The sequence below is a fragment of the Notamacropus eugenii genome, chromosome 1, assembly GCF_028372415.1.
Source record: "Notamacropus eugenii isolate mMacEug1 chromosome 1, mMacEug1.pri_v2, whole genome shotgun sequence".
In the NCBI taxonomy this organism is placed as follows: Eukaryota; Metazoa; Chordata; class Mammalia; order Diprotodontia; family Macropodidae; genus Notamacropus; species Notamacropus eugenii.
Genome location: NC_092872.1, coordinates 602523665 through 602540319, shown reverse-complemented (window position 1 = coordinate 602540319; position 16655 = coordinate 602523665). Strand labels below are relative to the sequence as shown.

The following is a 16655-nucleotide window of genomic DNA, read 5'->3' as shown; positions in this document are numbered from 1 at the left end:
TGGTTAGTGGGCAATGATTTTGTCCATTTTCATTCATTTAGTTTTTAGAGATATATCTCAAGATTTCCATATTTAGCTGTTGGACGTGTAGTTTAAGTGTCAAGTTTTTGCTTTTTTTTTTTAAAGCAAAATACTTTTTACCCTAGAGGCATCAATTTTTAAGAATATTCATATTTTAAAAATAGCTCCTCTCCCTACAGTTAAAAAAAAAACCATTTTAAAAATGTTAGAACTGAGAGGGATCTTACAGTGTTCTAGTCCAACCTCCTTCATTTTACAGATGAAGAAACTGAGGGCTGTCATACAGATAAGTTCAGTGATATGACCAGTGTTCCACAGGGAATGGGTTAGTAGACCTAGGATTTGATTCCAAATATTGCCACTTCACCAGGCTGTGTATCTTGTGCTGGTCATTAAAGAAAAAAGAGGCCTAGAGAGAAAGTGATTTGTCTTTCCTAGAATGCACCATTTGCTAGTGCCAGATCTAGGATTAGAATTTGTTTCCTGCCTTGGGATCTTGGAATCTAGAGGTGAAAGGAATCTTAAGAGGTTATCTAGTTCATTTTACATAGGAAACAACTAGGTGAAGTGACTTGCCCAATGCAACACAGCTAGCAAATGAGAGTTGGCATTGAAATCCATAGCTTCTTACTACAAATCAAAGTGAAGTCATCAGGCATTTAAGGGTCTTTGTGCCAGGCACTGTGTTAAGCATTGAATATACAAAATCAAAAACATTCCTGCCCAGTCTAATGGACTGATTACCTAACTTTGAGCTATTTCTTCTATTGGTTACATGGAAGAGAATATGTTCCAGCTAGACATCAGTTTGGGGCATCTAAGTGGAACGGAATAGAGTGCTGGACTTGGAGTCAAGGCTTATCTTCCTGAGTTCAAATTTGGCCTCAGACACTAGCTGTGTGACCCTGGGCAAATCACTTAATCTTCAGTTTCCTCATCTGTAAAATGAGTTGGAGAAGGAAATGGCAAACGACTCCAGTATCTTTGCCAAGAAAATCTCAAGTGGGGTGACAAAAGAGTCGAACATTACTAAACAACAGACACCAATTCACTTGCGTCAAAGATAAGTTTTACATAATTGTTATTTGGGAATTTTCTTGTTTAGGGAATTTGTAGAGAGTCTTGGAACTAGGATTAGGATCTGGCCTGGCCATTTTGTTTCTTTGATCCTCACTCTCCTTTTCTGTAAAATGGAAGGATCTATAGGTCCCCTTCTGCCTCTTAACATTCAAACAGTCAGAATCAAAATCCTATTTAATGTATCCTAGGAACAGAATCGTTGATTGAAGTTATTTAGGGAACTCTTCTGTGTCTTAGTAGATAAAATCCTAGAGTTGCCTATGGCAAATGGAAGTTAAATGACTAGCCCAGAGTGTCACCACTAGTGTTAGAGACTGATTTTAAACCTAGTTCTTCCTAGCTTCAAGCCTAGCATTTTATCCATTAGACCATATTTACTTTAATGCACCTGCTGTGTTCACACTATACAGGACTGTTTGTTTTTGTTTTTTAAGTATTGAGGTTTTATTAGGTATATCTACTGAGCTGGAAAGGTTTTAAGTTTGTCCAATGGATGGACATTTCCAAAGGCCAAAGAAGGAAGGCTCCTTATCAAAGGGCCAACACCCAGGTGATGAATGTTTTGGACCACAGCAATAGGCATGAAGGAATTATAATCTTTTCTATCTGTTCCTTATTAGGGGCTAAATAGCCACCTCAGTGAAATCAATAATGTTTTGAAATACAGTATTCAATTACACTAAATGTACTCATGCTAGCCCCAATTGGATACTTTGTTGCTATGGTTTTGAATTACAGTAGCTACAAGTATAGATACTGTATAAATTTAATTTGAGGCTTAATAGTTTGAGAGACTTATTTTGGAAGCAAAAAACTTAAAAATCTTGTCCTTAAAACTAATAAGGACAAGCCTCCACTAGCCTCATAGCACCTTTGCCAGGTATCCACCTTCATAATAAGATGAATGGCCAGTTTGATGATATCGATCTGAGATCTAAGAGTTTTTAATTATGTTGCTTTCTTTTCAGAAGTATATATGAGTTAGAATATAACTTTTTCTTGCGATTTAGTTGCATTTAATTGCAGCATTTCCAATCTCCATTGTACTACCTTAAGGAATTTACCATTTGAATTTTATAATATGCTTTTTTAAAACTATATTAAAACATATTTGTATTTGTGACATTTAGCAAAATTATCAGTAAATTTTTAAATTTCAAAATACTAGAATGATAATTTAAAAAGTCAGAGCTATTGAGTTTCTGGATATTTTTCTAGTAGATTTTAAATAGTCATTTCCCCTTGCTATTTAAAATATTTTCAAGTGGAAACAAACTTTGAAATGATTAATATAGAAAAGGTAATTGAATGTATCATTTGTTTATTTTTCACCAGTCAAATGATACACTAATAATTCTTAAACATAGTCACAATACTAAATTTGTGACATCATCAAAAATTTTAGGTAGGTAAGAATTATCAGACATGTTGGGATTGAACATAGACTTAATAATCATATATGACTTAAAGATTAAACACACTTTGAAATTTGATCAACAAGTATTAGGAAGCAACATCCTGGGGATAGAAAGATGAAAAACCATGTCTTCTATGAACTTACAATTTTGTTACATAGTCATTATGAGCTCTAAACTGCTTTCCTCACAAAAGTCCCGTGAAATAAAGTATTTTTATTCCCATTTTTACCAAAGAGGAACCTGAGACTTATAGAGGTTAAATGTTTACTCCATGGTTACAGAGGCAGTAAATGGTACAACTGGGAACTGAACCCAAGTCTTCTGACTCCAAGTCATGTGTTTGGTTTTTTTTCCCCAGTAGCCATCGGTTCTTATGGCATTGTGAAATCAAGAGGTCTAATACAAATAGATACACCTCAAATAATAGGCCTATAGAAAATAGTTAATAAATGAAAATTAATTAGATATAGTTTTACTAAATGCTTGAAGCACTAGGAAATCAGTACAGTACAGTGAAAAGTGTCCTTGATTTGGATTCAGAGGACCTGGTTTTACATCCTCTTTTCTCTGTTTGCTACTCCATGTGTGACTTTGGGTAAGTCACTTAAGCTCTCTGGGTCTCAGTTTCTGTAGCAATAAAATGAGTGAATTAAACCACATAATCTCTAAGGTCCCTTCTAGTCCAAATCTCTAATATCTAGGTTGGTGAAGTATTGATAGTTTGAATACAATCATGTAAAATAAAAATCTCAAAGCACACTTCTCTAAATAAAGTTCTTGTGGGACAATGTAAAAGATTATTGAATGAAACTTGATTTAGCATTCTATATAGTAGGTGCTTAATAGTCATTTGGTGAATGAATGAATAACATTTTGTTCATAGGTTTATGGCCATAGACTAGGATACTTAAAGTTGTCTATCGTAGACCTCAGGTAGTTTTTGTATTTAATGTTCTAAATAGACTGCTTTCTGAAGAAAAACAATTAGAAATAGGGGCAGGAAGATGCATAGCAAACAACTGGTAGTCATCAACTAAAGGAGAGGTAAAGTTTGTATCTCTCTGAAACACTGGCCTGGGAACTCAGTGTTGTTATCTTTGAATAGGACAGGATCTGTTTCCAATACCAATATTCCAATAACAAATGGTTAACATTAAGAATTATTTGCATTATTGGGTGAGTCCTGCATTATTCATCCTGACAACTATGATAGTGAAAATCATTTTCAAGCAATTAATAACGCATACATTTTCAGTAAAAAAACACTACCTTGGTTTTCTCTGGTTTGATTCCAGTGGAAAGAGTGTGTGTGGATTGGAGTCAGTTTGTGGGTTCATAGCCTAGGTATTCTTCAATCTTGGAGAAATCACCTCATCTCTCCAGGGCTAAGTTTCCTTATCTATAAGATGAGAGCGTTGGATTAGATGACCTCTAAGGTCTTTTTGAGCTCTAAATCTAGATTACTTCCCTCTGAAATGATCATTAAAATATCTGGCGTTGTCATCCATCATCCTTTCTGAAAGACCATGAGACTGACAATGAATTACCTTATACCTAGTCTAGGTTCAGCCACCAACCAGGTGTGTGACCTTGGACAAGTCACTTCTCTTCTTTGGATCTCACTATTCTCTTTTGTAACATTATCCCTCATATTTACCTAACAAGGCTGTTGCAAAGATCAAATAAGGCAATATCTGTATAATGCTTTTCAAACCTTACATTACCCTCCATGTAAGAATATTAGATAGGTAATCAGAACATATTGGATATTGTACAGACTCAATGATTGTTTGTGTGGTGTGACCTTGGAAAAGTCACTTCCCCTCAATTTCTTCCTATGGTAAAGTAAGGCAGTTAGACTACAGAATTTCTAGTGTTTAATGTTTTTTCTTTAACAATCAACACTTTGAAATGACCAAAAATTTTTTTAAAATGTTGTTTGAGATTATTTAAGTATCAGTTTGCCAACTACAGTGAAGCAATTGATACCTTAAACGTTTATGCCTTTTTCTCTATATACACTTCCATGAACTCGGCAAAACCCATTCCTATTTGAGCCCCTGATATGGTAAGGTTCCTCGACCTGGTAAGGGCAAGACCGTGGTGGATTCTGTTTTGCCCAAACCATGACACCCTAGTGGACAGCTTCGTCTTGCCCTCCTTAACATGGAAGTTGTGCTAGGCGTTCTCCGCCCAGGGCAGGAAGGGGAGGAATGAGAGTGGGAGTGGGAGGAGGGGGAGGCGTGTCTAGTGAGGAGCGGGTGAAGGGCGTTGCTTGTGATTGGTGGGCGGCGGCCGGCCGGGCTGCTGCAGCTGTTCTGTGAGTAGCTGGGGCGCCGCCGGCCCCGACTATAATGTGAGCGAGCCTAGGCGCTGGGCAGCGAGTGCCGCCGGGATTCTGACTTTGCAGCTACTGCGGCAGCAGCAGCAGGGAGCCCAGGGGCTGCGCGCTGTGCGGGACTGGGAGGACGTGCTGGTGACAGGGGTAGCGCAGGGAGGAGCGGCCGCCGCGGGAAGCCGAGGGAGGGAGTAGGAAAGGATTTAGCTGCTCGACTTGGCCGGCCTCCGTCTCTAGTGTCGGGCAGCTCTGGAGCTCGGGATGAGAAAGCGGAACGAGGCAGTCGCCTTGGAGCATGAGCGCTACGCTGCCTCTTCCTCACCCTCTTCTTCCTCCTCCTCCTCTCCCTCTTCCCCGGCCGCCGCTGCAGCGCTGGACAAGGACTGTCGCCTAAAGAAGAACCTGCGCCTGGCGGGCAAGGGGACAAAGGAGCTGGGCTCCTCCTCCAACGCGGGCATGAAGCGGGCGTTCGGCAGGTAAGGAGGCGAGCCGCGACCTCGAACTCGAGTCCATCCTCCCCTCCTCCCCTCACGTTAGGGAGCTGGGCCCTCGGCCCCATCCTCTCAGGAGCGACGATCTGGAGAGCCTTCTCTTTGCCTTCCTCCAAAATTTCCTGGAGCCACCGACCCCGTGGGGCGAGATGCGGACAACCTAGCAAAACTGATCATCCAAGTGCGCCCCACCACCTCCCGCGCCTTTTACCCCTCCACTCCATTTCGACCTTGGCCTCGAGTTCTCCCTCCGTCTCCCACCTCTTCCCCCCACCCCCAAGGTGAAGAATAGCCCCAAGAGTCTGACCCCACATCTACAGTTTCTCTCCCTTTACTTGAGTTCTCTTGGGGGCAAGGTGGCAGCTGTTCATGCTAGTTCTAAGTCAGAATTCAGCATCCTCCACTTATACCTAGCCAGATTCAGCCTCCTTCCTCATTCCCTACCTTTTCAAAACCCTGTGAGCTTTAGTCCAAATCCAGCATTTTCCCTTTACACTCTTTAAGATTGAGCATCTCTCTCTTTCTCACCTCCATGATCAGGAAGCTTCAAAAGATGACCAGAGTCCTTTCCCACCCTCCCTTCTGTTATCTCTTGTAGATGGTCGACTTCCCAGTCGTAGAATTCTGCCCCTCTCCCAGTTCCCTGTTGGCATAGAAAACTTACCCATTATTTCCCCTAACCTACAGTTTTCCTTAATCTATTCCAGGATTTGAGCTCAATTTCATTCTTCTTTCCTTCGGATCTTGACCTCTCTCTCCCTTATTTATGCCTCTGAGAGCCTGACTGGAAGTCCAGTCTCTCTCTTTCTGTCTGTCTGTCTGTCTGTCTGTCTTTCTCCTCTTTTTCTAAGACAAGACTGGGTGCCTGCCTTTAATTCAACTAGTGTTTATTAAGGGCCTTATAATGTTTGGCTCAAGGGATAGAAGATATTGGTAGTATACTGTTTACTATCCATTTCCCTGATATGTTAGTATATTGGGAAGGTATACTCAGAGCTCCCCAGAAGTGTGGTAATAGCATCTTTGCAGTGAGATAACATGAGGGAAAAGGAACCAGCTCTTGGATCAAAGGTGAATTGGAAGGGTGACCTGGAAAAGGGATAGAGACAGTTGTGAGGAGAGATCACTTTAGGTTAGGACAGAACCTCACTCCACCTTTTTTTCAGTTATCCTTATTATCTTGCATTATGTAAACAAAGAATCCACAAAAGTTAAAAACTTCAGGAATTTTCCCACTTCCTCCCTCATTTTATAGTTAATAAAACACCATCCATTGCATAGTACTACAAAATCTTTTGGGAATAAAGTCAGCAACATTGCACATTTCCAGAGGAGATTTGCTTTGAGAAAATAAAGCTATTAAATCCTCATTTACCTAACTGAAGCCTACAGTTTGGTATACCCTGGCACCTTATAGCACTTGAAGAGCCTGGTGCATAAGCCTCCCTAGGATCTTTGTAGAATGTGGTAATTATTTGGTGGCTGCACTTCTTCCCTTAGGTAATCTCAGGATGCATTTTTGCATTAGTTGACTTAAGAGCAGGTTTCATCAAATTTGCCACAAACATAATTTCTTTCCAAATTACCAGTCTTTTGAGTGGAATATTTAAATGTTTGTAGAAGAGGTAAGCACAATTGAATAATTGTAATATCCCATGCTCACATTTCTAAAAATTAGAATATGCGATTATTAGACATAATGTTGCAAAGAAATTGCTTTTTTGGGTTGATATCAACAAAGGAAGTTGGCTAAGTAAGGGTAAAAAAGTGTGTATCTAAATATTTCCCAAAGAAGTCTGTCTCTTTTCTTTAAATGCAAGTTTTAAAGTAGAATGTTAGAGCCATTTACCTCCTAAGTCAGTAGTTCAGAGTTATCCCAGATGAGTAATGACTAAAAGGTTTTTTTGTGTAAAAGCAGCTGGCAGCGGGTCAGGGTGTTTTGTGAAACGAGTTTATTCTTATGTTCTCATGTATTTCTTTTTAAACCTACCACACAACTAGCACTAATTTATTTTAGGATTAGTCCAGGCATAAAACTTATATGGGATTTGAACCATTTTTTCAAAACAAAATGACCAGAATAGTTCTTATGCATAATAAATGATGTGTGAGGACACTAGGTATTGAACTAACCAAGCTTTTCTGTGAATGAGTGTCTGGCACCTTGGGTGAGAAGCAAAGTCATGCTCAGTTAAATCAGATTTTTCTAACAGAGCCTGGAGATTTTGTCACTGCCTCACACCTCAAAACTGTGGGCTGTAGCCGGAGGTAGAACTAGGCATTTAGACCCCCTCCTTTGAACAAGGCTTTGTCAGGGGTTCTTAACCAGAAGGTTAACCATGAACTTAAAAAAAAATCCCAAATATTTTATATATATGCATATATATATACATATATACATACATACATACATATATACACACACAAACTTTGTATTGGTAAATTGATTTCTTTTGTAATCCTACATATTTGTTTTTGTGCATTTAAAAACCTTATTCTAAAAAGAGGTCCATAGGCTTCACTGGAGTGCCAGAGGGGGTCCATGACAAAAAATGTTATGACCTTCTACTTTAGGGGAATGCAGAGGAGGTCTCTAGGTTTTGAAGTAAAGACTTTGGGATGTTACCATTTGTCTTATCTTTATAGAGCTACTAAGCATTTTTCCAAAAGCTAGCAAATATCCTAGAGTATAAATATCCTCCGGGTTCCTTAAATACAATACAGGAAGAGAAGTTGATTAATATGTTTAAGACTGTTTTGTATGAATTGCTGGAATAAGAGAAGACTGTGAAACTGTGGTGGGAAAGAGAAGAACTCTGGGCTTTTAGTAAATTCAATCCATGAATGATGAAGCTCTCCCTTTCTCTCCAGGTTGCCAATGGTAGAAAAGCTGCCTGAGGATTCTTAAATGCCCTATAATTTGGGGAATTCAGGCCCAAGGATATATTAGGACCCATAAGTGACCTTGAGTTTATGGGGCTCATTTTGAAATTTCTCTGTAGGAAAAATAGGACTTTGAAATGACTCATGTTGGTGATAGATCATAGTACTGAAATAGCAACAGATTTACAGAGTTAAACTAATCTGTGTTCAGGTATTGATTGCTCTCTTCATATATTTGAAGAGGTAGAGGGATTGTTCTGCTGGGCCCCAGAAGGCAGATTGACAGAAGTTGTAGAGACAGATTTAGGCCAGATGGGAGAAAAATTCCCACTCATCAAAGCTATTCAAAAGTGAAATGAGTTCAGGAGGTAGTGGGGGTCTTTACTCATTGACCTTCAAGCCAAATCTTGAGGACCATTTGTTGTGTGTGTTGTAGAGGAGATTCTTATTCAGATATATATGACCAGGGCTGAATGACCCCTGAGGCCCAGCAAATTTTGTGATTCTATAGTACCTACTTTGTGAAGAGCACTTTACCAGATAGTAGATAATCTTTTGAGGTTATGGGTGGAGAAGATAGGGGAAAAAAAACACCAAAAAACCCCCCAAAACCAGGGGCTAGCTATGTACCTTATAATAGGTAAGTACATTTGGGATCTACAAAACAAAGCCTTGTTTGAGCCTGAAAGGAAAAGAAGTTAAAGACACAGTGGGGATCAGAGTAGGCTTTGAATTGAACTTTAAAAGATGAATAGAAATTGAACTGGCATAAAGAATGATCTGAGGGAAGGAATGGATATTGGAGAATTCAGGGTGTATCCTGAGGTGAGAAGTGAAGTTTAAGAGGAATGGAGTGTGGAGATGAGTAATATAAAATAATCCTGGAAAATGTTTGGTATTATAATAGATCTTAGAATATCAGAGAAAGAAGTTCAAACTTTTTGTGCAATAAATAAATAGTGTGTGATAAGAAACCAATGTAATTTTAAAAAGAGAATGATATGTATGTGTATATATATATTTATATTTAAAACTACTTATTCTGACAGTGTACTGTATGAAAAACAGATTGGAAGAGGGAAAAAGTGAAAATGGGAAAATGTTAGGAAGTACTGCAATAGTCTTGGCAGGTGGTAACGCAGGCCTTTATTATAGTGGCAGTGTCAGGAATAGAAAGGAGAGGACTAATGTAGGCAGTGTTGCAGAGGTAAAATCAATGAGATTTAATAATTGACCATGAGAGATGTAGGGGAGAAAGGAGTAAAAAATCCAAGGTTCCTTTTGTTTTTAAAGCAAATTTTAATTACTACAACATTTTCAAGTGTATTATCTGTCAAATAAAATCTCAAACTTTAGTACTTTATACATATACATCACTAATTCCTGCTATTCAAGAATTTCACGTTTTGCAAACTGGTAGTAATCTCAATCATTGTTTAGCATGTAAACCTTTTTGGACCTCAATTTTGTTTATCTGTGTAAAATTAGGAGGGGGGTCAGGTTAATTGACCTCTAACATACCTACTAGTTCTGTTTATGATCCTAGGTCATTTAATATGTCTTTCAGTCAGTTGATAAACATTGATTAAGCACCTGTTATCTACCAGGTACTATACTAAGCCTTGGGGATACAAAAGAAAGCAAGTCTTAGCTGTCAAGTTCACAGTCTAATGGGAGAGAAAAAGTTTTAACAACTATTTACCAATGACAACTATGCTGGATAAATTGGACATGTTCAACAGTGGGAAAACCCTAGAATTCAAAGATATTGGGAAAGACTTCCTTCGGAAAATGGGAATTTAGCTGGACTTAAAGGAAGCCAGGAGGCAGAGATGAGGAGGGAGAACCTTCCATGCATAGGGAACAGATATTAGAAATTCCTGGAATAGGGAGTGTCTTATGGGTAGAATAGCAAGGTTAGTGTCACTGGATGGAAGAGTATAGAGGGAGGCTGGTGAAGAGGAGAAAATCAGTTATAAGAAGATTGGAAAGGTAGGAGGGAACTGGTTTTGAAGTGCTTTGAATGCCAAATGGAGGATTTTCAAAATTTGGCTAATTTAAAAAAAACCAGCTTTTTCCAGTTTACCATTTTTATTAAGGAAGCTGTATTCTGAAATTACAAGTCCCAGAGAAGAATAATGCAGAGTAGTTAAAGCACTGCACTTTGTGTCTAAGACCTGGGTTCAAATTCTGCCTCAGGCACTTCATAATTATGTGATAATTGGCAAGTCATGTAATTTCTCTGAGCCTCAGCTTTCTCATCTGTGTATCCCTTTGTTATCTATAAAATGGTAATAATTAATCTGTTTTAGGCTGAATCTGGAGTCTGCCTATTTGAGGCATCAGACTCACCAGTTTGTAGAATCAGATTGAAATGTTATTGGGGAATGTTTAACAAAATAAATAAAAATACTGTACAATAATAGAGCATGTTAATTTGTGATTTTCTAAGTCAATATGCATCAGTAGAGATTTTTTTCTGTTTGAGTTGAACACCACTGACCAGGGTCACCCTACACCTGTAAATTATAGAAAAGGTGCTGACTTGCTTTGCATTGGTAGAGGGAGTTTCCTCACCTGGGCTTTAAAAAAACCAGTGAAGTCACAGGTCTAGGCTTCATCTTAGTACTTTTACTACTTGTCTTTTGCTTAAGGAAATGTTTTGCAAACTTTAAAAGGCTATGTAAACATGTATTATTAATGAAACATACTTCACATTTACAAATATATTATGTACCTGCTATATGTACCTGAATGCTGGGGTACAGAATTGAATAAGATGATCCTTCTCCCAAGAAGCTTACACTGTAGAGAGGGAATAAGACACCGATGAGATAACTAATATAAGCTATCATTATTCATTGAATACATTTATATAGTGTTTTACATACATTTATCTTATTTGATCTTAAAAACAATTTCTTTTGTACTCCAGACCAGCTGTTTGGAGATAACCATGTGGATGTCCCAATGGGCATATCAAATTCAGCATGTCCCAAAAGAATGTCTCCCCCCAAACCAAATGAACAAAAATTCCCAACAACTCTCCAGACTTCACGTTTCCAGTCTCCGAGGTTCATCTTTTACTATTCTCTTTTCCTTACCTAGTGCTTCCTGTCCTTTGGCAAATACTATCAGTTTGACCTCTACATCTCTCAAATCCAAATCCTTTTCTCCATTCATACGATCCTCACTAGTGAGTTCAGGCCCTCGTTATCTCTTGGCTAGACTAACCTAATCTGCCTAAGTGCAATCTTTCTGCTCTTCGATCATTCCTTTGACAGCTGCCAAAACAGTCTTCCATTTGAACTTTATTCCATATAACTTTATTACCCTATTCACATTCTGGTTGCTGCTATTATCTACCAACCATAGGTCATTCTTCCTTTTTTCTTCAGGAGTCTAACATTTGGCTCATAGTATTCCCTTCCACTCCAACCCCTGTCCTCAGACTTGGAGACTTCAGTATATCTGTTGTTTTCCCCCTCAAACAAGATGCTATCAGCATCTTCATCTCACATGATTAATATCTTCATCACTTCATCTCAGTCAGACACACTTTGGGAAGGTTATATATCTATCTCACCATTAACCATAATCTAGACCTCCATCAATCAGAATGCAAAAATTGTTTTGCCAGACCATAACTTCTTATCCTTTCAACCCCACCCTCTTCTATCTTAAATCTCTTCTTTGAAGTTACATAACCTTTATGAATGGGTCCACTGCAGATTTATTTAGTCTTAACTAGACCTTCAGTGTTGCAAGGCAATACTTTTATTTCCTGATTGACTTTCTTTCACATTCCCCAACATAGTTGTCCTAAAGTTTTTCACTCCTTAAGTTTCATACACTGTCACTTTTCTCAGTAGAGAAACTTAGGTCCTACTTTACTAAGGAAATAGAAGCCATAAACTCCATCTTCTCACCTATTCTTTACCTCAGATATGTATTGCCATCTCTTATTCTTTCCTCTTTTGCTCTTGTTTCTAAGTCCTTGTCTAAGAAAGTTCTATTTTTTTTAAAAATCTCATCTTCTCCCCATCCGTTGCCCCTTTCAAACATCTCCACCTCTCTCCATCGTTAGTCTTTCTCTGTTCACTACTGACTTTTTCCCTGCTGCCTACAATTTGTCTAGATTTCCGTCATCTTTAAGAACTCCTCTCTCTATTCTGCCATCCCTTTAAGCTATCTTACCTTTAAATGGGTAAAACATTTATTTAGGGTTTTTAGTATGTCAGGCCCTGTGCTAAGCCCAAGGGATACAAGGAAACAAGGCAGTCCCTGTTTTCAAGAAGCTTACATTGTGATGGAAGAAGACAATATATGCTAGAAAACAGAGAGGAGGGGTGGAAATCATCCCTGTATAGGAATACACCCAAGAGACTACAGGAAGTGGTATGCATGCCTGGGTTTCCATAAGATAAAACCAAAGGCTAACCAGTTAGAGCTGGGGGGAAGCTAAGGGTAGAATTATAAGCTTCAGGTTGAGTGGAAATGGTTGGAGAGTAGGACCTTTTACAACCCAAGTCCTAGAAAAAGCCACCTATATTTTCCTTACCTCCATTTCCTCATCTCCCTCTCATTCTTACTCCCTTGCCATCTGACTTCCGACCTTACCAGTCTACTGAGCTCACATTCTCTAGGGTTACCAGTGATCTCTCGTTAGATCTAATGCCCATTTTTTAGACATCGTCCTTCTTGACCTCTTTGTGGCAGTTGATATTGTTGACTGCCCCTTTCTTCCTCTCTTTTATTCCCTCTTCTCTGGGTTTTTAGGACACTGCTTCTTACTCATTCTTCTTCTCTTCCTTGTCTAAGTCCTCCATTGATGTCCCTCACTATCATCTCTCACTGCTGTTGCTGGTTCCTACTGTTTGTCCTCTTCTACAAGATGTAGTGCCAGCTCTTAAATAAGTAGACCACAGAGTATAAGTAGTGTCACAGTTCTTCCCATCTGTGCTTTCTTAGTCTTCTATCCCAGATCATCAGCCACTGTTTCTTCAGAGCTCTATCCTGGGTCCTCTTCTCTTGTCATTTTAGACTCTCAGTGATGAGTCTCAAATCTACATAAGCAGTTTTCATAATTCTGCTGACTTTTATCAGCTCACTGAAATCAGCTGCTTGGATATGTATGTTAGTTGTCCCATAGATACCTCAAACTCAATATATCTAGAATGAAATTCATTATCTTTCAGCCTAGATCATCCTTCTAGTCACCCAAGTTTGAACATGGAATTGTCCTTGGCTCTTCACTCTCCTCTGTATTCTTATCTGCTCAGTTACCAAATCTTGTGAGTCATTCCTCTCCAGCATCTTTTATATCTGTCCCCTCTTTTCCATTCACAAAGCTGCTAGCCTGTTTCAGGCCCCTGTCACCCCTTTCTTGGACTCTAAAAATAGCTTCCTCTTTGGTCTCCCTTCTTTCATTCTCTCCAGTCTATTCTCTACACACTTTCCAAATTGATAAAACTTAAGCACAGGTCCGGTTGTGTCATTCTTCTATTTAAGAAGCATCAGGGGTTCCCTATTTCCTCTGGGTTAAAATACTCACTTTTCTATCCTTTAAAGCCCTATGTAATATCTCCAACCTATCTTTCCAGCTTGATTTTTATTTTACTTCCTATCATACACTCTATTCCAGGGAAACTGGACAATTTGTTGCCTGTGCATCACATTTCATATTCTACTCCCTGCCTTTCTGTAGGATGCCCCCTATAACTGAAATGTTCTCCTAAATTAATTTCTGTGTCTTAGAGTGAATGGCTAGTTCCCTTCAGGGCTCAATTCAAGTGCTAGCTGAACCCTTTCCTGATCATCACGCTAGTGGTCTCCCCAACTTGAAATTTTCCTATTTACATAAATACGATCTCTTTGTATTTTATATAATTTATATAAATGCCATCTCCTTATAGAAACTTTGTATTTACTTATTAGCACACTTTTTTTTTTCTCTTCTTCTCAAATAGAGTATAAGAAGCTTGAGAACACGGATTGTTGTTGTCTTTGTATCCTTAGGGCATTGTGTAGTGCCTTGCCCCATAACAGTTACTTAATAAATGAATATTGAGTTGAGTTAAATTCCCGTTGCACAGATTTTACCACTTATCTTTCAGTTTTCTGTTGCCACTGGGATAAAACTGAAACTCCTAACCCCTTTTCAGTGTTGAATCCCCCCTTTCCGGCCTTTTTATATCACTCACATTTGGCATTCCAGCCAGTGAATTGGAGCCTTTTTTCCAAAGTCAACATGCAGCAGTCTCTTGTTTCTAAGCCCTGTCCATATAGACGGTTCTCCATACCGAAGATTCATCCCTTCTTCATCTCTACCTTTCAGAATACTTATCCAACTTCGAGGTCCACTTCAGGTACAACCCTTTTCTAAGAGACCTTTCTTGTGCTTATTAATTTGTGTACTTGTTATATGTGGTTTCTTCCTCCCAGAAGTGAGCTCTCTCTTTTTTTAATGTTTGTATCAGGAGCACCTAACCCTTACTAAGCCCTTAATAATGTTTAAATGGGTAGCTGGATTTTGCCACTCTCTTCTAAAAGAAACTGTTTCATCCCCCCCCAAATAAACAAACATAACAGGGCTAGAGGCAGTAATTAAGATGATCTTTAATATGCCCTTGAGCTTTAAGACTTGGTGATTAGATTTGTTATTATCTCCCTTTTATGGAAGAGGATATAAACTCAAAGTGGTTAAATGGCCTATTCAATTACAATTACAAACCTCCTAATGATGGTAATCATTCTGGCATCTCTGATATAGGTCCACTTTCCACCAGTGGAAATCACAGTCCTACTCTGCCTTCATAGATGACCTTTGAGGTTCTGTGGTTTCTGGGGATAAGCCTTTCTGAATTTTGACTACTCCTTGAATTATAAAAACACAGTCCATATTCAAGTTTTCCTACATGGCTTTTCCAACTTGGTAGTATCTGTAAAAGCTTGTGCTACTAGAGGAGGAATGTTAATAGGTGATATTATGAACCATAAAGCACAGCTATGTATACACATTCTTTTTTTTACATAACTACCCTATGAGGTCAGTAATGTAAGAGGTAGTATCTCCATTTTATATATGAGAAAACTAAAGTTAATTTTTTTGCCTAAAGCCACATAGTTCAAAATTGGATCTAATTTCAACATCAGTTAATTTTCATAAATCACCTGCCTGTGTTGGTTGTTGTTCAGTCATTCAGTTAAGTCTGACTTTTCATGACCCCATGGGTAATAAATAGCATACTAGGCCTTTTATTCTTCACTGTCTCTCAAAGTCTGTCCAAGTTCATGTTCATTATTTCCATGATACTATCTATCCATCTCATCATCTGCTGTCTCCTTTTCCTTTTTAACTTCAATCTTTCCCAACATCAGGAGCTTTTCCAATGAATCCTGTCTTCTTATGTGGCCAGAGTATTTAAGCTTCAGCTTCAGTATCTGACTTTCCAGTGAGTAGTCTGAATTAATTTCTTTAAATATTGACTGATTTGATTTTCTTGCTGTCCAAAGGACTCTCAGAAGTCTTATCTAGCACCACAGTTTGAAAGCTTTGATTCTATGGTACTTAGCTTTCCTTATAGTCCAACTCTCACAGTTACGCTACTGGAAAAACCATAGCTTTAGCTATACCGACTTTTGTCAGCAAGATGATAGCTTTCCTTCTGAGGAGCAAGCAAGCATCTTTTAATTTTATCACTGCAGTGATCTTTGAGTCCAAGAATATAAAATCTGACACTGCTTCCATTTCTTCTCCTTCTATTTGCCAGGAAGTGATGGGATCAGTTGCTGAGATTTTAGGATCTGTTTTTTTAATTAATTATTTTTTGGTTTTCAACATTCACTTTCACAAGATTTTGAGTTCCAAATTTTCTCCCCATCTCTCCCTACCCCAAGCCTGCCTACCTTAAGAGAGTGGGCATTCTGAATACCCTTTTCCCCAATCTTCCCTCCTTTTTATCACACACACCCCTCCCTTTTCTTATCCCTTTCCCTCTATTTTCTTCTAGGACAAGATAGATTTCTATACCCCATTGCCTGTATGTCTTATTTCCTAGTTGCATGTAAAAACAATTTCTAACATTCATTTTAAAACTTTGAGTTCCAACTTCTCTCCTTTCCTCCCTCTCCACCTACCCCCATTAAGAAGGCAAGCAATTCAATATAGGTTGCACATGTGTAGTCATGCAAAACATTTCCTTAACAGTCATGTTGTGAAAGACTAACCATATTTCCCTCCATCCTATCCTGTCCCTCATTTATTCTGTTCTCTCTTTTGATCCTCTCCCTTCTCAAAAGTGGTTACTTCTAATTGCCCCTCCTCCCATTTGCCCTTCCTTCTATTATTCCCTCTTTTAACCCTTCACAATCTTTGGGCTTAGAGCTCCAGAAACAGCCACTGCCACACTGTCTTCGCTGCTG

At 38.7% G+C, this 16655-nt stretch overlaps 1 protein-coding gene across 2 annotated transcripts in view; it reads left to right on the top strand.

Moving 5' to 3' along the window:
• The first annotated feature begins 4798 nt into the window (after positions 1–4798).
• The window catches only part of ABHD12 (abhydrolase domain containing 12, lysophospholipase), a 141677-nt gene continuing 129820 nt past the window's right edge, over positions 4799–16655 (top strand). Inside the window, exon 1 of one of the 2 annotated variants that reach the window (XM_072634656.1) lies at positions 4799–5333. In XM_072634656.1, coding sequence (XP_072490757.1) covers positions 5119–5333 — 215 coding nt within the window. In that variant the 5' untranslated portion in view covers positions 4799–5118. The remainder of the gene's footprint in view (positions 5334–16655) is intronic. The other variant, XM_072634658.1, reaches the window with a different exon arrangement.